We start from the raw sequence: 23,740 nt of genomic DNA, 5'->3' as shown, positions 1-23,740 counted from the left end.
GTGGGTTGTCATTTCCTTCTCCAGGGGATTTCCCAGACCCAGGGACTGAATCCGAATCTCCTGCATTGCCCTGCATCTCAATGCCTTGTTGTGATTAAAAGGGCTTGCATAACTCAGTGAAGCTATGAGCCATGCTCTGCACGGCCACCTGAGACAAATGAGTCATATGTCTCCACATGGATGCATGTCTCCACCCGAGACAGTGGAGAGTTCTGATAAAATGTGATGCACTGGAAGAGGGAATGGCAAACCAATCCAGTATAGTTGCCATGAGAACCCCATGAGCTGTATAAAAAGGCAAAAAGATACGACACTGAAAGATGAGTCCTCCAGTTTGGGAGGTGTCCAATGTGCTACTGGGGAAGAGCAGAGGACAACTACTCATAGCTCCAGAAAGGATGAAGTGGCTGGGCCAAAGCAGAAATGACATTCAGCTGTCGATCTGTCTGGTGATCAAAGTAAAATCTGATCCTGTAAAGAACAGTACTGCATAGGATCCTGGAATGTTAGGTCCATGAATCAAGGTAAACTGGACATGGTCAAACAGGAGATGGCAAGAGTAACATCAACATCTCAGGAATCAGTGAACTAAAAGGGACTGGTATGGGTGAATTTAATTCAGATGACCATTATATCTACTACTGTAGGCAAAAATCCCTTACAAGAAATACAGTATCCCTCATAATCAATAAAAAAGTCCAAAATGCAGTACTTGGGTGCAACCTCAAAAATGACAGAATGACCTTGGTTCATTTCCAAGGCAAAACATTAAACATCACAGTAATTCAAGTCTACGTCCCAACCACCGATGCCGAAGAAGCTGAAGTTGATTAGTTCTATGAAGACCTAGAAGACCTTCTAGAACTAACACCAAAAAAAGATGTCTTACTCATCATAGGAGACTGGGAGTGCTGAAGTAGGAAGGCAAGAGATACCCGGAGCAACAAGCAAGTTTTGCCTTGGAGTATAAAATGAAGCAGGGCAAAGGCTAACAGAATTGTGTCAAGAGAACACACTGGTCATAGCAAACACACTTTTTCAACAACAGGGGGCTTCCCTGGTGGCTCAGAGGTTAAAGTGTCTGCCTGCAATGTGGGAGATCTGGGTTCAATCCCTGGGTTGGGAAGATCCCGTGGAGAAGGCAATGGCAACCCACTCCAGTATTCTTGCCTGGAGAATCCCATGGACGGAGGAGCTTGGTGGGCTACAGTCCACGGGTCACAAAGAGTTGGACATGACTGAGCGACTTCACTTTCACTTTTCTTTTTTCAACAACACGAGAGACAACTTTACACGTGGACATCACCAGATGCTCAATACCAAAATCAGATTGATTACATTCTCCATAGCCAAAGATGGAGAAGCTATATACAGTCAGCAAAAACACAACCTGGGGCTGATTGTGGCTCAGATCATCAGCTTCTCATAGCGAAATTCAGGCTTAAACTAAAGAAAGTGGGGAAAACCACTAGGTCAGCCAGGTACGACTTAAATCAAATCCCCTATGATTATACAGCAGAGGTGACCAATGGATTCAGAGTATTAGATCTAGTAATAGAGAGCCTGAAAAACTATGGACAGAGATTCATAATATTGTACAGGAGGCAGTGAACAAAACCATCCCAAAGAAAAAGAAAAGCAAGAAGGCAAAGTGGCTGTCTGAGAAAGTTTTACAAAAAGCTGAAGAAAGAAGAGAAGCAAAAAGCAACAGAGAAAGGGAAAGGTACACCCAATTAAATGCAGAGTTCCACAGAATAGCAAGGAGAGATAAGGGCTTCTTCAGTGGACAATGTAAAAACTAGAGGAAAGAAGGAGAAAGACTTGAGATCACCTCAAGAAAATTAGAAACATTTCATCCAAAAACGGCACAATAAAGGACAGAAATGGTAAAGATCTAACGAAACAGAAGAGATCAAGAAGAGATGGAAAGAATACACACAAGAACTGTACAAAAAAGATCATAAAGACCCAGATAACTGTGATGGTGTGGTCACTCACCCAGAGCCAGACATTCTGGAGTGTGAAGACAAGTGGGCCTTAGGAAGCACAGCAGACAATAAAGCTAACAGAGGTGACGGAATTCCGGCAGAATTATTTAAAATCCTAAAAGATAATGCTATCAAAGTGCTCCTCAGGTGGTGCAGTGGTAAGGAATACACCCACCAACGCAGAAGACACAAGAGACACAGGTTTGATGTCTGGGTCTGGAAGATCCCCTGGAGTAGGAAATGGCAACCCATTCCAGTATTCTTGCCTGGGAAATTCCATGGAGAGAGGAGCCTGGTGGTCCCTGGGATCGAAAAGAGTCAGACACGACTGAGCACACGCACACACATCCAAGTGCAGCTCAATATGTCAGCAAGTCTGTAAACCCAGCAATGGCCAAAGGACTAGAGAAGGTCGAGTATCACCCTAATTCCCAAGAAGGGCAGTACTAAAGAATGTGCTAACCGTCAGACAGTCACACGCATCTCTCACCTAGAAAGGTTATGCTCAAAATCCTGCATGCTAGGCTTCAGCATACGTGAACTGAGAACTTAAAGATGTTCAAGCTGGGTTTAGAAAAGGCAGAGGAACCAGAGATCAAATTGCCAGCACTCACTGAATCATAGAGAAAGCAAGAGTATTTTAGAAAAACATCTACCTCTGTTTCACTGACTGTGCTGAAGTCTTTGATTCTGTGGATCATGACAAACTGTGGAAAACTCTTTAAGAGATGAGAATACCAGACCCGTCTCCTGAGAAACTTTTATGCAGGTAAGGAATCAACAGTTAGAACCTTCTATGGAACAACTGGTTCAGGATTGAGAAAGGAGTACAACTAGGCTGTTTACTGTCACCTGTTTATTTAACTTATACACAGAGCACATCATGTGAAATGCTGGGCTGGATGAATTACAAGCTAGAATCAAGACTGCTGAGAGAAATATCAACAACCTCAGATATGCGGATGATGCTACTCTAATGGTAGAAAGTGAAGAACTAAAGAACCTCTTGATGTAGGTGAAAGAGGAGAGTGAAAAAACTGGCTTAAAACCTAGTATTAAAAAAAGTAAGATCATGGCATCCGGTCTCATCACTTCATGGCAAAAAGATGGGGAAAATGTGGAAGCAGTGACAGATTTCCTCTTCTTGGGCTCTAAAATCAATGCAGATGGTGACTGCACCCATGACATTAGAAAACGATTGCTTCTTGGCAGGAAAGCGATGAGAAACCTAGACAGTGTGTTAAAAACAAAGACATCGCTTTGCTGACAAAGGTCCATAGAGTCAAGGCTAAGGTCTTTCTAGTAATCAAGTATGGATGTGAGAACTGGACCATAAAGAAGGCAGAGTACCAAAGAATTGATGTTTTCAAACTGTGGTGCTGGAGAAGTTTCTTCAAAGTCCCCTGGACAACAAGGAGATCAAACCAGTCAACCTTAAAGGAAATCAACTGTGAATGCTGATTGGAAGGACTGATGCTGAAGTTCCAATACTCTGACTGCCTGATGCGAACAGCTGACTCATTGGAAAAGACCCTGATGCTGGGAAAGACTGAAGGCAGAAAAAAGGGCAGTAGAGGATGAGACAGTTGGATAATATCACCAATTAAATGAACATGAACTTGGGCCAACTCTGGGAGATGGTGAGGGACAGGGAAGCCTGCTGTGATGCAGTCCATGGGGTCTCGAAGAATCGGACATGATTTGGTGACTGAACAACAACAACTCCGGCATTGGCAGGAGATTCTTTACCACTGAGATACAAGGGTAATGTTCACTTTAATTTCTTAATAGTTTACTTTCTAAAAAATTTTATTCAGTAGTCTTAAAAATTTATTTATTCAGAGTATTTAACAAGCAAAGACACTAAACAAGTTACCCTTAATTTTTTGCGTCTCAAAAAAAAAAAGAGGGAAAACAATAGTTATTTCCATGTATAAGAGATTTTAGAAGGTCAGGATGAGAGAAAAGCAAATTGTGAAAGGGATCTTAGGTTGCACATGAAAAACTCAATGATTCCAGATGATTCACTGCTGGTGTTAATAACCACAACTACAATAGGAAGCTGATGTAACTGACTTGAGAGCATTACTAATTGGCTTGAAACCATTTATTAACATTCACAATGTCTTAGTGTAATTGTAATATTGTTTATTCCTAGTTTCTAAATAGCCAGGCTAATCAATCATTGTTTTTGGACTTGTCTCCAGACCATACCACCTACCATACACAACTGTTAAACTCAACTGCATTTTGGGACTAAGAACAGAGTGTGAACATAGCAGCCAAGGGGAAAAAACGGGGGTGTCTGCTCTATGGGAAAAGTCAACAATACTCTTTGAATACAAAGAACTTCATATTGTATAAAATGCCAATTAAGTAATTAAAATTCAAATCTGATGGTTTAGAAACTTGTGCCACAGATTTAATCCAAGGGAATCTAGTTGATTTCAAACAGGTTGAAAGTATATGTATTTTCTCCTTTAATTATTGAAAAGAAATAATTAAATTAAATAATTAAATAAAATTAAACTTTCTGCCCTTCCATCTCCAGTAGTCATGCACCGATGTGAGAGTTGGACCCTAAAGAGGGTTGAATGTGGAAGAATTGATGCTTTCAAACTGTGGTGTTGGTGAAGACTCTTGAGAGTCTCTTGGACTGCAAGGAGATCCAACCAGTCCCTCCTAAAGGAAATCAGCCCTGAATATTCATTGGAAGGACTGATGCTGAAGCTGAAGCTCCAACACTTTGGCCACCTGATGCCAAGAGCCGACTCACTGGAAAAGACCTTGATGCTGGGAGACACTGAAGGCAGGAGAAGGGGACAACAGAGGATGAGATGGTTGGATGGCATCATCGATTCAATGGACATGAGTTTGAGCAAACTCTGGGAGATAGTGAAGGATAGGGAAGACTGGCGTGCTGCAGTCCATGGGGTCGCAAAGAGTTGGACATGACTGAGCAACTGGAAAACAACAACAATCCTTCCCCACATCAATTGGGGTTAAAAACAAAACACATACAACCCTTTGTTGTAAGAGTCCGTGGAGACACAGAAACATATATTCAGCGTTTGCAAATTTCTTCTTTCTTATCCAAGAGTAACAAAACTGGTCACTGCTAATTTTTAAAATTTTAAGCTAATAACAGAACTATAAAAATAAAATTATATTTTACTCATCAGATCTCATAGATTCTTTACCTCGGTTATAAGAGTAATTGATTTTCCTCAAACAATAAAACCTTAAGAGAATTTGCTACTGGGTCCATTGCTTTGCCTTTTTCTAGAAAGAATAATGATATTTATGCTTTTTCCCACAAAGAGACAGTTATCATGTACCGTTTAACACAGAACCCAGGCAAGTGGATTAAACCAATGCCCATCTCTTTACAGGTCTGTGACAAGAGGCAAGTTAGTTAACCTTTTTATCATATGAAAATATATTATTATAGATTACAAAAATACACATGTAGTTAATGAAAGTGCTGTGGCAATAAAGTTGTTTCTAGATTAAGCTTCAGGATAAAAAATTGCGGCTATCAACAGTGTAACTTGTAATAACCATGTAATAGGATGCTTAAGTCCTGAACACTTTAGAGCCAGAAAACAGAGGAGGTCTGGTCTCCCAGAAAGACCAACTTGAACTGGCTAAGTTTCAAGGCAACGATGTTTGCTCCAAAGTAAGTATTTCCAACACATCTCAGAACACCAAGAAATGTTTTCTATAATGCCATCAAGTCACTTAAAAAAAAGCAAGCCTGTCCAGTAGTCTGCCTTGGTGAGGCAACTTTCCACGGGATTTTAAAATTGAGGTGAAATTCACATAATACACAAGTAACCATTTTAAAGTGTCCGGCCCAGTGGCATTTAGTTCATTGTTGTGCAATCACCACCTCTTTCTAGTTTTGAAACTTCTGGGTCAGGCCAGGGATACACCCCGTACCCATTAAGTGATTACTCCTCATCCTCTTCTCTCTTCCAGCCTGGTTAACTGCTAATCAGCCTTCTGTCTAAGGACCTTCCCCTTTCAGGTCCATCATACGAAAGGAATCTTTCAATATGTGATCTTCTGGCTTCTTTCATTTGGCTTCAAGGTTTCAAGATTTGAAGGGAGACTAGCAACAGGTGTCAAAAAAACAAGCTTGTTTAATAACAGTAAATGAGTACCGAGTGTTCTCTGGACATGGCCTGCCTTACTTGTCATGCAGCTGGGGAACGGGAAGGCTGGGAACAAAAGTCACTCTTACCCATTAATCTTTTCAAAACACAAAGAGGTGGTGTGCAGTCACAGAAAGAATATCAAAGTTTAAGGAAGCAAAAAATCAAAATATCCTCTAGGCTACCTCTGGAATTAGATGCCAGAAAGTCCATGGCCTATGGATGGAGGAAAAGCTGAATTCAAACCTCACATTCACCATTTGCAAGCACTGTGACCGTGAGCAATCTATTAGAAATGCTCAAGTCTCAGTTTCCACTTTGAAACATTGAGACTATCAATAGTATAACTTCCAATAACCATGATGGGAAAGATTGAAGGCAGGAGGAGAAGGGGATGACACAGGTGAGATGGCTGGATGGCATCACCAACTCAATGGACATGAGTTTGAACAAACTCCAGGAGATGGTGAAGGACTGGGAAGCCTGGCGTGCTAGAGTCCATGGGGTCACAAAGAGTCGGACATGACTCTGAACCACAACACTGACAAGCTGAGCATACGCAGGTCTCCCAGCAAGGCAGCCCCACACCTTCACTTTTCTGTGTGACCAACATCATACACATTCTCAGACACGCCCACTGGGCACCAGCTCTCCCCTGTGTGGTCCTGAGACCAGTAGCCAAAACATCATGTTGGGGCAAATGAAGAACCCGAGACCCAGACCCACGGAGTCAGAATCTGCACTTTAATAAGAGCCTCAAGTGATTCACAGGTGTTTAAGGTTTGAAAAGCATGGCTTCAGATGTCTCAAAAAAGGGGGTGGGGGCATGGCAGGAAACCCAAAACTTAACACAACCTATTTAACCAAAACAAAAAAACAAGCAATAAAGTGCTAAAAATAAGTAGCTAAGAATTCTTCTCCCTTTTGTAAGAGATATTAACTTGACAGAGACTAAATACCAGATGTGAAGAGGAAAACAGAAGCTACATGTTGATATGTACTTGAACGTTCTTACGAAAATGTTTGGCTATATCACATGCAGGCACTGAAGTTAAGATTTATTCTGCTTATATTTTACCCAATCTTTTCCAGGCTGCGAAAATGAAAACGGGTTATTCTTGGATTTCAAAGCTTAACTGCTCACAATGAGCCACTTTTTACATATTGCTCAGTAGAGAGCCTGGTGACCCGGAATTTCACCAGGGTACTTAAATGTGAAGTCCAAACATCTTTATAAAAAACACAAGCTCTACTTTTCTTATCAAAACGAAAATAAAGAAATAAATATAACACATTCCAATGTAACTAAAATAAACAGCAGAAACATCACTGTATGAAAACAAAGCAGAAATTATTATTACCATCTCTGATAATAAACCAAATATTATGGCTACTAAGAGCAATCACTGTTTTTTGTTCCTTCTGTGAATTTGAGTTATAAGATGGTTTTCCTTAAATAAGCATCAGGTCATCTTATTTTCATGAATCTTAACAAGAAACACACGAACTACATGGGCACTTCTGTAATTTATAATGATGCACAATCTTTTTAAATGACATTTTTAGCTCAGAGGCTTCAAGAAATTCCAAGACTTTTAAAAGAAATAACAGTATGTTTAGTCACCCCATCTGCTCACTCATTCATTCTGCTACAAAGTGCTGTGCCTCACGCCCCAGCCCGAGTCCTGGGCCACGTGAGACAAGACAGGCACAGCCTCTGTCCTCAAGAGCTTGTGGTCACTAAACCCCCGGTGTCTGCCACACAGGCGCTGCTGTCCACCTGAAACAGCCCTGGCCTGGTCCTAGACTCTTGTGCCAAGGAGGGTATGGCCAAAACTCTCTCATGGGATTTACTACCAAAAATACTGCTCACAGTTTAACAGAAATGTTTTATTTCAAGAAGGCATCCATGGATTGAAGGCAAAAGGAGAGGAGGGCAGCAGAGGATGAGATGGTTGGATGGCATCACCGACTCAATGGACATGAACTTGGGTGAACTCTGGGAGAAAGTGAGGGACAGGGAGGCCTGGCATGCTACAGTCCATGGGGTTGCAAAAAGTCAGACACAACTTATGACAACAACAACAAAAGGAAAAAAGTCCTGTGCATAAATTAACACTTATGTATTAGTCTCTCTTATTTTGTTATCACCCAGTGAAACCAAATGAGCAACACATGGCTGCTCCTTGGAAGACACACTATGACAAACCTAGATGGCATGTTAAAAAGCAGAGTCATCACTCTGCCAACAAAGGTCCCTATAATCAAAGCTGTGGCTTTTCCAGTAGTCATGTACGGATGTGAGAGCTGGATAAAGGCTGAGCACCGAAGAATTGGTGCTTTTGAACTGGAAAAGACCCTGATGCTGGGAAAGACTGAGGGCAGGAGGAGAAGGAGGCAACAGAGGATGAGATGGTTGGATGGCATCACTGACTCAATGGATATGAGTCTGAGCAAACTCCGGGAGAAGGTGACGGACAGGGAAGCCTGGCGTGCTACAGTCCAGGGGGTCACAAAGAGTTGGACACAACAGAGCGACTGAACAACAACAATGAAACCAAGATAAACTACCTATAGGCAACAAAATCGGTGGAGATGTGCTTCTCTAGTCACTGAAGGCCTCTCAGAGGCTGTGTGATACGGCACGTAGCAGGCAGCCCGTGAGGAAGGCAGGAAGGACCTCGTGAAGACAGAAGCATCTCCTCCTGCCCCACTTCACGAGAGCCCATGACTACGTTTGTGTGTCTCAGGTCTGTGAACGCCCTGAGAACGACCAGTGCTTGATAGATTATCAGGTTATGCAAATTTAATATTCAAGCACAGCATTATCTGTTTTTGCAAAAGAATACAGATCAATTCAAAAGAACTAAGATGTAGATCTATCATGCCATCTAAGGCAAGCTGCTAGTTCAGCTGCAAAATCACTTTTACGTATGTCTTATTCTCTGGTAAAGAAGAGCTGAGAAGGTTTTCTGTAGGGAACCTTCCAGGGCAATGAATTTTAGGAGAAACTCATCATGTGGATCACACATAGTAAGCGTCAGGTAGCAAAGTGTTGTCAATTTTGTTTTGAAAGACATTACAATGGTTTTTAAAACTCCAGTACTTCTTCCATCAGCTCTCTTCAAAATGCCACTATTCCCAAAATGTCAAAAAGCCCAATTCACAGAGGGGACTCGTGCAGAGATGAAGAGAGGTTAAGTCTGATGCTCTGCCCAGTTCTATGTCCGAGAGACGGTGAGGGACACGGAAGCCCAGCGTGCTGCAGTCCACAGCGTCTCAAAGAGTCCAACATAGTGACCGAACAATAAGGATGCTCTGTGGCAATCTATGGTGACTCAGGTTAGAGCTCAGAAACATTACAGTATGGCAGTTCACAGAGTTCCCAAGGTCACTGACAGACGTTGTGATGACGGAGGGCTGAATCTCATTTTCGAAAAGTCCCAGAGAATGAAATCACAGCTGCATTTTCTGATGAAAACCTCAGGGTAAAACTTTTGTGCTGTTGCTGAAGGAGAGCACTGCTTCCTTGGGACACCAGAGACACAGAGGAGTCTAGGGATTCAATGGGAAGTTGCAAAGGTTAAATAATGAAGATGTAACTTTAGGTATAACTGAAGCTTTTTCTGAAACTGAGCTTTGAATTTGTGATTCAGTTCCATGGGGACTAAGTGGAGATCCTAGAATTCTCAAGCATAAAGCAATGAAGAGATAATGTGAGGTTCGGGAAAGTTAAGAACTAGCACTTCTGCTTGGCTGCCCCAAGTTAAGCAAAATAAAATAGAAACAGTGAGAGCCCTGAAGGCCGTGTTTTGAAACGGATGGGCACTAAACAGGATGGGGTCGCTGGGTCTTTCTCAGGTGTAGCCTTATGCAGTCACACTGCTTGCCGAATACAGAGACCTCTGCTTTTACATACAGAATCTTTATCTAGTATCCCCCTCCCTCCTAATACTTTGGCCACCAGATATGAAGAACTGACTCAGTGCAAAAGACCCTGATGCTGAGAAAGACTGAAGGCAGGAGGAGAAAGGGGCAACAGAGGATGAGATGGTTGGATGGCATCACTGAATCACTGGACGTGAGTTTGAGGAAACCTTGGGAGTTGGTGAAGGACAGGGAAGCCTGGGGTGCTGCAGTCCACGGGGTTGCAAAGAGGTGGACACAGCTTAGTGACTGAACAACAATGAGCTGATAGGTCCCCTTTCAATCTGTCCGCAGTGGTGAGGCTGCGGGCAAGCCCGCTCCTCCAGCGTGGGATGGGCACACCTGGTGGGCCGAGAGGATGGTGGATGGGGTGCCGGAGTCCTGCAGGCCGCCACTTCCCGGGGCCCCAGAGAGGGGTCGGGCACTTTTCAGGAACCACAAGGGAAAGGAGCAGGGAGGCAGGCTCTGTGTCAGTCCTCAAACAGAACCCATTATTTTAACAAGAAAAAATGTCAGAGTAGGTGTGCTTTGAGATGACTGCTTCTACCCAGTGCCTTAGGGTAGCATCTTTATCAACACTGTTTCAAAAAGTCAATCCTGATATCCAAGTCAGAAGGGCTACTTTTCCTAGTGTCTTCACCACTAAACACAACAGTGTTTATTATCTCACGGGGTCCAGGAGACACAGGATGTGAAAATGCTTTTTAAAATGTAAGTACTTCATCAAAATATAATCTCTGGCACAGTCAAAATGGCTTTGGAATCAAATCAAGGAAGATCTGAAGACCCGAGGTGGAGCTCTCACATCATTAGCGCCTTACGGCCAATAAATGTTTGCTAAAGAATGCAGGAAAACAGCTCAGAATCCCTGGCCACAGGCACACTGCATAAAGTACATTCTGTCTAAAAATGATTCAGGGTTAATCCACTCACTTCAGGTTTATAAAGAAAGCAGAGAAGACAGTTTCAGGATGGATTCCTCCTGAGCAGTCTCAGGAGGGCAGGGATGTACCAGGGAAAAGGCCGGATTCCAGTCTGGTTTCAGCACTGGCTGTTATCTCAGAAGGGTGACTAAGCATTCTTCCAAGCGACAGGACAGGCTCGGGCTGCAGGGACTACGTTTCATTCTTCTTCAGACAGTTGACCCTGCGCTCACCCTAATAACGTACATCTCTCAGATGCACCGCCTACTGAGGTCAGTGTGGAAAAGCCCAAACGGAATCACCGTATTTCAAGACAACTGACCTGTCAGGACATCATGTTTTGATTTGTGACACCCTTGACTATGAAGTGCTTCTCTACTCTTCTGTTAAGAGTTACAGTGCCTTGAAATTTGGCTGCAAGACTGATTAAGCTTCTAAGCCCTGAATTTGCTATAAGAGAGTTAGCTTTAAGAGTCCCCATCAAGCTTTACTCAAAAGCAGTCAGAATCAACACTTTCTAACCTGAACACAGAGGCTGAGTCACTCCTGTGTGTGTCTGAAAGGGGAACAGAGCAGCGTGTACTGGAAGCAGAGGGGAGAAGAAGTCGCGGGTCCCCTTCTCCTGGGACAGAGGGCACGCAGGTGGGGTGGAATTCAGGTAACGCCAGGAAGAGTGAGGCAGACACCAAATACGTGAAATACGCTTTTTCTAGAGAATTCAAGGAGCCCCACACTTAAACAAAATATAGCAAATTAGTGTAAAGGGACACTCCGGTAAAACCAATTTCTCTCTTTTTCTTTTGTGTTACTTCCTGTCCCTCTTGAACAGGACACAGGCCTACATTTCTATGTTTCTGACAGACAACTCCACCATGAAGCAGGAAAAAAGTTACTTGCTTTGCTGAAAACAGCAGAGTGAACAGTGGAAGTAGGAACTGCTGTAAACAAGCTGAAGCTGCCAACATGGTTTTCTCATACACACACACACAAAAGATTAAGTAAAAGTCCAAACTGAATTGTGTTATAAAATCACCATAATTTTTTGGATATGATAAACCAGGCCACATACAACCATCTAATTTTAAAGAGCTGTTAGAATTCTCCTTTACAAAAAATTTCCAGAGAATACCACACAAACCCTGAAATAAAAACATTCCCAGTGATGTTTTTCTTGGAGGCAAGTTGATCGCGCTCGCCAAAAGGAATATTTTAAGAATCCCCCAAATTGCATTGGGGACAAGCAGAACGGAGGCAGACCACAGGGAGAGAGTCGTTCCTTTTACACAAAGATATGAGATCCTTCAGTAAGCGTGTGGATTCTTCTAGCACCGACCTGAACAGAAGCCGCCACCTGCGAAGCTCCTGTCCAGAGTCACGAACAAGTCACTGACAGTTGTGCTGTGCATTAAGCGTTAGAAACTACCCTGTGTGGCTCTGTAAACAGCAGGGGCGACTTCTGTCTCTCAGAACAATTTACCACGTTTGTTTGCTTCAATTTTTTTAGAAAATCAAAGGAAGCCATTCAAGAATCAGGGAGCATGTCTGTCTTATTTAAGATGGAGTTGAGTTGTACAGGGAAAGGGGTTCAGTTCATGTCTACGGTATTTTTCAAGGCCTTCATCTATAAGCATCAGTGAACACGTCACAACCTCCCCCCTCGACCACTAGAGGAAGCCTCTGAGTCATCACAATTACATGACCAGGCATTTTTCTTTAAGCCGCAGTGTATCCTGTGCTTTTCGGTTTCCCAGGGGGTGGTGTTTTCCACGAATAGGGAGGGTTTGTGCATCATTGGGAAGCTGTTTGCATAGACACGAATTCCAAAACTATCTTTGGAACCTGAGAGCAACTGCTCGGAGGAACAGTACTCTGAAGGTTTTGGAGAAGATCAGCACCACCGTGCCTTCAGGTGAAGTGGGCTCTCAGGCACACTGAAATCCTCTGGTCGGCCTCTGGATCAGGAAAGATGCTACTCTTGGGTCCCTGTAAGGATGGAGGCAGACGCGCCCCCTCACCGCCTCCACTGCCCACCCAGACCATTCCCATTTCCAGCCTCCCTCACTTGGTCCTCGACCAAGTGCTCGCTTGTCCAGAGCAAGTGCCTTTGGTCAATTTTAGGGTTAATGTACTCTTTCCCTATACAAGGCTGTGGGGACAGGATGTAGCAGTTGATTTTTACAGTTCTTGCAGGAGGTTACTAAGTTATTTCTGTTGTAAGGCTAACGTGTTAAATCCCTACTTTTTTCAGTTGCTGCAAGGAGCACCACACATCTTTAACTCTTAGCTTTCACGCGATCCTATGAAGGACATCCTGTCACTGGGTGTGTCTTACAAAGGAGGAGCCGCAGCTCAGGGAGATGGGACATCTTCCCTAAGGCTGCCTGGTGGAAAAGGTTCCCAGCACCCGGGCGGCTCAGCAGCCTCTGTCTCATTTTCCCTTGTTGTTGTTCCTCACTAAGTCACGTCTGACTCTGTGACCACATGGACGGCAGCATACCAGGCTTACCTGTCCTTCACTATCTCCTGGAGCTTGCTCAAACTCACGTCTCTTGAGTCAATGATGCCTCAGATCTTGTCCACTGTTGCCCCCTTCTCCTCCTGTCCTCAGTCTTTCCCAGCATCAGGGTCTTTTCCAATGAGTCAACTCTTTGCATGAAGTGGCCAAAGTACTGGAGCTTCAGCTTCAACATCAGTCCTTCCAATGAATATTCAGGACTGATTTCCTTTAGGATGGACTGGCTGGATCTCCTTGAAGTCCAAGGGACTCTCAAGAGTCTTCTTGAACACCACAGTTCAAAAGCATCAATTCTTCAGTGCTCAGCCTTATTTAGGGTCCAACTCTCACATCTGTACATGAAAAACCACAGCTTTAACTAGACAGATCTTTGTCAGCAAAATGATGTCTCTGTTTTTTAATATGCGCCCTAGGTTTGTCATAGCTTTTGTTCCAAGGAGCAAGCATCTTTTAATTTCATGGCTGCAGTCACCATCCTCAGTGATTTTGGAGCTTAAGAAAATAAAAGTCTGTCTCTGTTTCCATTGTTTCCACATCTCTTTGCCATGAAGTGATGGGACCGGATGCCATGATCTTAGTTTTTTGAATGCTGAGATTCAAGCCTCCTTTTTCACTCTCCTCTTTCACTTTCATCAAGAGGCTCTTTAGTTCTTCTTCTCTTTCTGTCATAAGGGTGGTGTCATCTGCATATCTGAGGTTGTTGATATTTCTCCCGGCAATCCTGATGGCAACTTGTGCTTCATCCAGACTGGCAATTCACATGATGTACCATTTTTTCTGGGGATGATTAACTTTAAACTCTCCAACGTGGGGGCAGCAGGGTAGCTCACCATTTCACTGGCCTGTACTTATTATTCTTTAGGGGAAACTGATGGGAACCGCCACACAGAGCAAGCACATATGGATTTATGTGTGTGTACAGACGTACAATGAAACTGCATTTTCAGTGAAGTCATTTTCACTCCATCCTCTCCCTCTGAACAGCTACCTGTGTACTCCAGTCTTCTTAGTAGAAGGCATTGGATGTATGAGATACTAGACAAGTGCAATACATAAACCTGTCAGAAGTCCTATCTTCCAGAAGAACTGGTGGCTTAATTAGTGGCTTAATAAGGGCAAAATTCTATTAAATTTCTAAGAAACTGCTTTACCACTGTTTGAAATCATTATGTGTGCTGTGCTTAGTCACTCAGTCATGTCCGACTCTTTGCGACCCTATGGACTGTAGCCCACCAGGTTCCTCGTCTGTGGGATTCTCCAGGCAAGAATACTGGAGTAGGTTGCCATACCCTCCTCCAGGGGTCCTTCCCAACCCAGGGATCGAACCGAGGCCTCCCACATTCCAAGCAGATTCTTTACCATCTGAGCCACCAGGGAAGCCGTGAAATCATCATACTGGCAGGTAAAATGTGCTGCTTAAAATGTTAATCGAATGCTGTCCTGCACTGTCTTGCTAGTGTTAAAACCCTGACTGAGGCAGACTCCTGGCTTCAGCAGTAACACAGCCCCGCCCCAGCCCTGCCTTTGCTCGAGTCTTGGGGGTCCACAGCCGACCCTCCCCTGTGGCTCAGCCTTGCTCTGGGCCAGCACCGTGGGTGAGCTCTGCGTCAGGAAGAACACGCACAGTTTGGGGATGGCTGGAGGCCCAGGGTGACCGACTCTAGTCTTTCTGTGAGCAACTCTTTAGTTTTTTCTCAGTGAGCTCTATTTTTGACCAGTCTGTCTCCTTGCTTACAATGACCAAACCCTGTTCTGAAAGATTAAAAGTCCCACATGCAGGTGTAGACAGGATCCCTTCCAGAGGGGAGGGAGGGAGACCTTTGAGGGAGAACCTGGCCCAGGCACCCTCCTCCTGGAGCTCCCTCAAGTCTTGGGCTCCTCAGCACGCAGATGCATCACACCAGGCTCCGCATCTCACATGGCCTTCCTCCTTCTGGGTCTTTCTAAACTTTTGGAAAGCCTGCCCTTATAGAATTCAAATCAAAGTCATCAGCCAGAGATACAGTAGTGTTATGCAGCCCTTGTGGAAATAACGCATCGGCATTATCGTGAGACCAGGCAGAAGGGCCCTGCAGCTATCCGTGGAGGAGTCCCAGGGGTTTGTGACCTGCCGCGGAGACAGGTGCTTTACAGGTGCAGTGACAGTAATGACCTCGAGATGGGAGGTGCTCTGGATTATCTGGGGGGCTCGAGAGACCACAAGGGTCCCAATGAATGAATGATGGAGGCAGGAAGTCAGAGACATGACCAGGGAAGCAGAGGCTGGTGACATCACGGCTGGAAGGGGCTGTGAGCCACGGGCCGTGGGCGGCCCACAGAAAATGAAGAGGGCAGGAAGCAGGAGTTCTCTCAGAGCCTCTGGCAGGGACAGAGCCCCACAACACCTGGCCGTGAGTCCAGGAAGCCTGTGCAGACTGCTGACCTCGGAGGCTGTGAGAAGACAGGTCAGGTGTGGGGGGAGGCGGGCGGTTAGCCTCTAAATTTGTAGTAATTTAACACGGCCAAAGGACATGAACACAGTACCACGGACCCTGCGGGCATGTGCCTCCAGTTCTGTGCTTTGCTTTCTAAACTGTCCCAGCTGTGCTGTCCCCTGCTTCCCACATACACATCTGAGAGTCAGCCTGTGTGTCGTCAGTGAAGTCTGTGAGTGTGAGCAGGAACATATTAAGTCTGCAGAGTACTTTAGGGGAGAGGGCCTTTGAACCACACTGAGTCTTCCAGTCCTTGGGCCCGATACGTCTCTGATGTTTCCAATCTTCCAGGCCACAGAGTCTGCACATCCCTTTCTGTTACATTTATTAAACTTAAGTATGTCAATGTTGGGGCTTCCCCCGTGGCTCAGAGGTAAAGAATCTTCCTGCCAATGCAGGAGACCTGGGTTCGATCCCAGGGTTGGAAAGATACCCTGGAGGAGAAAATGACAACCTATTCTAGCATCTTTGCCTGAAGAATCTCATGGACAGAGGAGCCTGGCCACAGTCCAGGGAGTCACAAAGAATCAGACACAAGTGAGCAACTAAACACCACCACCATCTTAGTATTGACCTTGTACTACAGAATCCTTGTTTGCCAACAATTTGCTGAACTCACTTATTAATCCTGAGAGCTTTCTGGTGGATTTGTTGCAGTTGTCCACACAGACTCTCATGTAGTCTGAGAACAGAGATGGCTCCCTCTTTTCCCCTCTATAACCTAAATGCCTTTTATTTCCTTTTCTTGGCTTATTATTGCACTTACACTTAGTCTGCTCACTAAGTCACCGTGGGCAAGGCTCCTCCCCTTGGGCAGGAAGGTCCAGGCAGGCAGTCCTGTCTGAGCACAGGAAGTTTATCAGATAACATGTTTCACTTCCCGCCTTGCTCATGGATAGCAGTTAATCCCACAGAGAGAGGTTAATTTCACACACAGTGGCCTGATGTTAAATGCACACCTGGCTCCGTTTCTACATGTGATTAGTGGTGGAACCCTGGCAGGATTTGGGGCAGAAATGGGGGCACCCAGGCAGGGCTCCCCGTGCCTGGCAGCGGGGAGGGCGAGCCCTCATGCCCGCGCCCTCCGCTGGCTCTGCGTTCCAGGAGGACAAGCTGGTATAGAACAGAGCACAGCTGCCTGGCCTCATAAAAGATAATGTCTTCCTCTGAGACATGAGGGAAGGAAGAGGTGACTGATAAACAGAGACACTGTGAATTGGAGAGAAAGCAAACAGGATATTCATTCACAGAGGCTGGAGCTATTAATGACATTGCATACAAAGAAATGTGGACCAGTACTTGTATATAATTAAGTAAGGCAATTCCTAATTGTTGCCTAGACAAACAGGACTTTGTGGGGGGAATTCCAGCCTTTTCCACTTCATGACTCCAACCACTAATATCTTAAACCTCACACACCAGAGAGAGATGCAGGTTAAATCATAACAAGGGAAAAAGACCAGAGCTGAAGTTGGAAATATATCTGCTGTTTATTTGCATATTATAATTCTACCGGCTTAAATTAACAGAGCATTCCCAGGTGGCTCAGTGGCAAAGAATCTGCCTGCAATGTAGGAGACGCAGGTTTGATCCCTGGGTTGGAAAGATCTCCTGGAGAAGAAAACAGCAACCCACTCTGGTATTCTTGCCTGGGAAGTTCCATGGATAGAGAAGCCTGGCAGGCTACAGTCCACGAGGTCACAAAAGAATTGGCAGGACTTAGTGACTAAACAACAACAGCAGTATAACACATGCTTGGGGGAGGAGAAGGGAGGCTGGGTACTTAGCAGATGTGAAATATTGACGCAAGTAACAAACGATGCTACCCTCATCAGACAGTAATGCTTTGGAGTGACCACGGGTTGTGGGTCAAAGTAAAAATAGAAAGAGTAAGAAACAATTTCAACTTCAAGAATAATGGGGAAAAAAATGACTTAAAAAAAACCCCCCAAACTCTGCATTTAATACACAGAAATAAGGGCAAGTAATGTTATAGACAGACATGCATAGATAATAACATATCCAAACGGGATTAAACGAACATGTCTCTCAGTAAGTAGACCCATCTGTGAAAACAATCACGGAATTCCTTTGGCTTTTTAAACCATCGCTAACATAGGTCACATTAATTCTTGGTCAAGCACAGAAGAGCGAGCATTTGACTGTGAGAACGTGCACTGGGGCGTTCTCCTTCCAAGTCTGCTCTAATCTTACATCTGCTCGTGGCCGTGAGCTCTTTACCTGGAAACCTACCTGCTCGTCCTCCTGGGGACCATCAGAGCTGGAGGCGAGGACCATCAGAGGAGAGAGGGCAAGACTAACACGGACCAGCCGGCCACTCAGCCCGCGGCGAGAAACCGGGACGCGCATGCGCACTGTGCGGGTGCGGAGGCTTACCCACTCGAAGGACAGGATCCAGCAGCCGCGCGCTATGCCCAGCAGCACGCTCAGGGTGCGGCGAGGCTTCCCGGCCAGCACGTGCGTGGTGCTGCCGCACACCTCCTGCGCCAGCGAGAAGCCCTTCAGTCTGTTCACGACCTGGATCACCACGCTGTACTTTCTGTGAAGCGGGGAGAAAAATCAACACACGGTTGTTTTTTTCTGTGCATAAACATCAAGGGGATTACAATGAACTAAAATGTAAAAAAAACTAGGAAAAAATGTACACTGACTTCTTCTTTGCTGCTTGTTTCCCTGCAATCCATAACTTGAAATCTGGGGGAAATAAATTTCAGATCTCAACTCCAACTGTCTGTTTTAGTGGCTAAGAAACAGCGGCCCCAAAGCTAAACACGGTTTCCCCAGGTGCTCGGCAGGGCCTGCCAGTTCCCTGCACCAGGCCTCCTCCACACCCAGACCCGGTTGTGTGTACTTTTGAGTCCTGTCGGACCTAGTTTTTGCACTGTCAGAACCAAGATCCTCACTTATTTTATTTTAAAAATGAAACATTTATCAAGAGTCAAACATATAATTTTATAGGTCCTGTTTATTAAAACTTCAGGGCAAATTTCACAAAGCTCATCACTGTTTATCTTCTGATTTGTCATTCCATTAATGCCTTAAGTACCCTTTTTTCTCTTTAAATATTTCTCTTCCCTAACTTTCCAAATCACTCTTCATATTCCCTTTCTTCCTTTTACAATCACCTTCCTATCATGCCTTTAACTCTGACATGTTGCTTTTCCCCCTCTCTGCCAGCAGCTTTGGGAAATCCCTGCCAAAACATGAACACCATGTAGGCTTTCTGAGCCACACCATGACGTGCACAGTGAGTTAAGAAACTTCTCGTCTCCAAAAAATACATTCCAAAAGGAAGGAGGTAGTTTTGTGCATGATTACGCACATCGTCTCCAACTATCTCCTGCTTATATTATGGCATTTCTCAGTTATGATGATCTGGGCTTTGCCGATCACAAGACCTATTTCTTCACTTGTGAAATACAAGGCCTGACCTCTATCCTGGTGAGAATTTTCCAGGGATCCCCAGGGTATAGCAGATGGATGAGTCAGGACCGGACACATCACTTTAACCAGAGGATATGTGCTTATTGGAGTTGCTGAAAATATTTAAATTGGGGGAGGGGTACAAAATGCAAATAAAACAATAGCAAAAAGAAGTGAAAACCTCTAAGCCAGATGCTCTCTAGAAACCTGTTTCTGCATATCTATGATTTTGTCATTCCAAGTCTGGGAGCTTCTAGCTCTTCACTGGATGTGCTAATCAATAACAAGAATCTTTGCAAAACACGGCTAATCAATATAACCTTAGAACATATAAGTCTTGTTCTTAACTTCTGACAACAAGTATTTGTGGGGCAGGAATGAATCAAAAAGAGATTCAAAATGGGCTAAATGAAGAGTTTGATTTTCAAACCTTCGATTGAGAAAATGGCTATCAGTGTTTTTTTTGTTTTTTAAATTTGGGCAAAAATACAGACTTTTAAAAATGTTAGACCAATATTCAATTATTCGTTTCTGTACTAAACTATTTAGGATGACCAATGTATTTCACAAGACATAAACAGAACTTGTGAGCGTGTTCCTTTTCCACTAGATAACATGTGGGTTTTGAACGACCTTTTAACTTCATGCCACAGGTGGGACAGGATCCCGCCACCCAGAGTCTTGGAAGCATGCACTCTTTCTGCAGCCTATTTTTCCCTGAGATGTCCCAGTGTTTTGATGGATATCTTAAAGCCCTAAAACTTCTGCTATTTAAAAAAATTTTTTTTCCTCTTTAAATAAAAATTAAAAAATCTGTTGCAAAGAATAAGGCACGGTATTTTTTTTGGATGTGCAACATTGTGCTAATGTTTAAGGGAGATGATAAGAGTGCGCTAGGGAGCTGTGAATGCTTCCACCAGATGTGCAGACAGCTTTTTTACCACGGTGGTAGAAAGCGTCCCACTAAAGCATTTCTTTAAGATCTTTAAGGGAAGCGGTTCCACCAGCGAGGCTCCACTTACAGGGCCTTCACGGGGTGGGGGTGGTGGACTCGCAGAGCCGTGCAGCACAAGACGAGCAAGAGGAACGGCAAATACTAAAACGCCTCTAAATGCCGTCCAAACCACTCAAAGGTCTTCGGTGCTGAACTGTTTACAGCCTTTTCACCACCTCTCTTATTTCCAGTGCTCTTCTGACTCCAGTGTTAATTACAGAGATCAACATGGACACAGCACAGACGTGAGGGCTGCCCAAGCACCCAGCACAGTTTATGAACGAAAAGTCCAAACTTTATATCGAGGAGAAAGTTATCAAAACAACGAGTACTTACTCAGATGGCATGCTTGTCATGACTAATGTTCTTGTTGGCTAGGGATGTCAAAAGAGAAGGAACAAAAAACAGTCAAAAATATAAAAAGTATTTTTCCCACAGAAATAAACTTTGTTTTCTGAAAAGTTACATCACTTAAAAGTAAACATTTAAGCATATATCAAAGGAAAAAAACTGTATATTCCTGGAAAAAAAAAAAGTAGCCCAAAAGATAGAAACTCAGATACTATCCCCAAACCAATCCAAAATAATCCAGGACATGAGGTAGAAGAGAAAAAAAACAGTTTCCCTCCAGAAATTCATTCTACCAGTTGCCTAGTGGGCCTCCACAAGTGCCAAACTGTTAACATGCTTCCAAGGAAGCAGAGCGTAAGAGAGACGTTTTTCTTGCAGGCTTAGAAACTATTTTTCCTGAGGCTTCTAGGCAACCATATTCTTGGTCTCAGATGTAAGTACACAATAATGGTCAAGCTTCTGCCACCTGCCTCAAGCAGATTCTTTCATCCCTTCCACACAAGAGCACAGATAATGGAACTGCTTATTTGTGTATTGGCATCTCCTATTAATTGGAACTTCAAATTTTTAAAAATAAAAATTTAAAAATACTTTTTACTTATGCATGCTAGGAAGAATTAAATGTTTCAGAAATATATAATTAGACATATAAATTTCCCTGTAGTTCCACCAACTAGAAATGACTATTGTTTTATAATTCGATATATATTAGGGCAAATGTTCTTTTATTAAAAAAAATACCTTTATTTACTTTTGTCTGTGCTGGGTGTTCATTGTGGTACACAGGCTTAGTTGCCCTACATCATGTGGGATCGTAGTTCACCAACCAGGGATCAAACCTACATTTCCTGAATTGGAAGGCAGATTCTTTTTTTTTTTTTAATTTAACTTTACAATATCGTATTGGTTTTACCATATATCAAAATGAATCTGCCACAGGTATACATGTGTTCCCCATCCTGAACCCTCCTCCCTCCTCCCTCCCCATACCATCCCTCTGGGTCATCCCAGTGCACCAACCCCAAGCATCCAGTATCATGTATCAAACCTGGACTAGCGACTTGTTTCATATATGATATTATACATATTTCAATGCCATTCTCCCAAATCATCCCACCCTCTCCCTCTCCCACAGAGTCCAAAAGACTGTTCTATACATCAGTGTCTCTTTTGCTGTCTCGTATACAGGGTTATTGTTACCATCTTTCTAAATTCCATACCTGGAAATAGAACTGCCTTATGATCCAGCAATCCCACTGCTGGGCATACACACTGAGGAAACCAGAATTGAAAGAGACACGTGTACCCCAATGTTCATCGCAGCACTGTTTACAATAGCCAGGACATGGAAGCAACCTAGATGTCCATCGGCAGATGAATGGATAAGAAAGCTGTGGTACATATACACAATGGAGTATTACTCAGCCATTAAAAAGAATACATTTGAATCAGTTCTAATGAGGTGGATGAAACTGGAGCCTATTATACAGAGGAAGGCAGATTCTTAACCACTGGACCACCAGGAAGTCCCCCTAAATGTTCTCTTTATTTAAAACACAAACAGGAATGCACGCTATTCTTACACTCTTTCAGGTCATGTGATGTGCCTCAAATGGAATCAGCTGCTCAGTATAACCTCGAAACCATCATGGCACACAAAGCAGTGCCTTGAATGGTCCTATGAATGAATGAGAAGGAACCAAAGGTGCCCAAAGGACCCAGGGGGACACATGGGGACGCAAGGGCCTCTGTGCCACACGGGGCTACTGAGAGACAGTGAAGGAAGAGACAAGGTGAATGAAAAGCATACTCGGAGGAAGACCTCAGAAACGGCACATGAGCTAGCCAACAATGGACAGCCAAGATCCTGTGTTTTTAGTTTCCCTTCAGAACATCCTTTGTCAGCTCTCCTCTGTCCTGGATACAAGTGGAACATGAGCATGGCTCCCTGGGCTGAGTCTGGAGACAAGGCCTTTATGCAGGAGTAAGATTCTGGCTTCAGTGTCATCCTAGAATGACGACTACACAGAGCCAGTGACATGGCCAACCCCAAGTAAAACCCTGCAGAGGTCATTCCAAAGCATTTAGTTTCTTCTGGGGACCCATCCAGAAGCAGCCTGTAGGACGTCATCAGTGAGAAGTGCTCATTCCTAGAATGAAGGCGTGAAGAGGGGCAGGCAGAGGAAGCTCTCCTGACTTCTGATCACCGGGCTCCTTCTCTGTGACTGCACCTCAGGCTGCTTCTCTTTCTTACCTGCACTCACTCCCGGGAGCCCTCACATGACCTCAGGGCTTTCTGCAGGAGCAAACCGCCTACAATCCCAACTTCACATTTCTAGCTGAGACCCATTCTGTGATGCCAAGACTCAGACTCTCCTCCTATCTGACATCTCCATCTGGAGGTCTAGTAAGGATCTCAGATGTGACATATCCAAAACTAAGCTACTGTTCTTTTCAGGAAATTATGCAAGAAAAAGAAATTCAAATTGTAAAGGAAGAAATCAACCTATCTCTCTTCACAGATGAGAAGATCTTACAGGCAGAAAACTCTATGAAGAAACCATAAATAAATGTTAGGACAAATGAATTTAGCAAAGTGGCAGGAAACAAAAAAAGCACAAAACTTATTTGTATTTCTATACCTTAGTAATGAACAATCAGAAAAGGAAACTAAGAAACCGATTCCATTTATTAGCACCAAAAATAATAAAATACTTAGGAATAAATTTAACAAAGATGAAGCAAGCTTTGTACACTGAAAATTTTTTTAATTGCTAGAAGAAATCAAAGATGACCTAAATAAATGGAAAGACAGTCTGTGTTCATGAATTGGAAGACTTAATATTATTGATGACAATACTTGCCACAGCAGATTCAATGCAATCTCTACCAAAATTCCAATGGCAATTTTTGTAGAAATGGAAAAATCCATCCTAAAATCCATATGGAATTCCAAGGAAACACAAA

At 43.8% G+C, this 23,740-nt stretch overlaps 1 protein-coding gene across 8 annotated transcripts in view; it reads right to left on the bottom strand.

The window, feature by feature from the left end:
• MCPH1 (microcephalin 1) overlaps positions 1 to 23,740 on the bottom strand; it is a 231,750-nt gene that overhangs the window by 142,687 nt on the left and 65,323 nt on the right. For all 8 annotated transcript variants that reach the window (XM_027530112.1, XM_027530116.1, XM_027530118.1 and 5 more), the window contains 2 exons: positions 20,759 to 20,796; positions 18,382 to 18,544 (listed from right to left, as the gene is read on the bottom strand). In XM_027530112.1, the coding sequence (XP_027385913.1) occupies positions 18,382 to 18,544; positions 20,759 to 20,796 (201 nt within the window). The remainder of the gene's footprint in view (positions 1 to 18,381; positions 18,545 to 20,758; positions 20,797 to 23,740) is intronic.

The sequence above is a fragment of the Bos indicus x Bos taurus genome, chromosome 27, assembly GCF_003369695.1.
Source record: "Bos indicus x Bos taurus breed Angus x Brahman F1 hybrid chromosome 27, Bos_hybrid_MaternalHap_v2.0, whole genome shotgun sequence".
NCBI classification, from domain to species: Eukaryota; Metazoa; Chordata; class Mammalia; order Artiodactyla; family Bovidae; genus Bos; species Bos indicus x Bos taurus.
The sequence above is the reverse complement of the archived record's forward strand: the minus strand, read 5'-3'. Positions and strand labels throughout refer to the sequence as shown.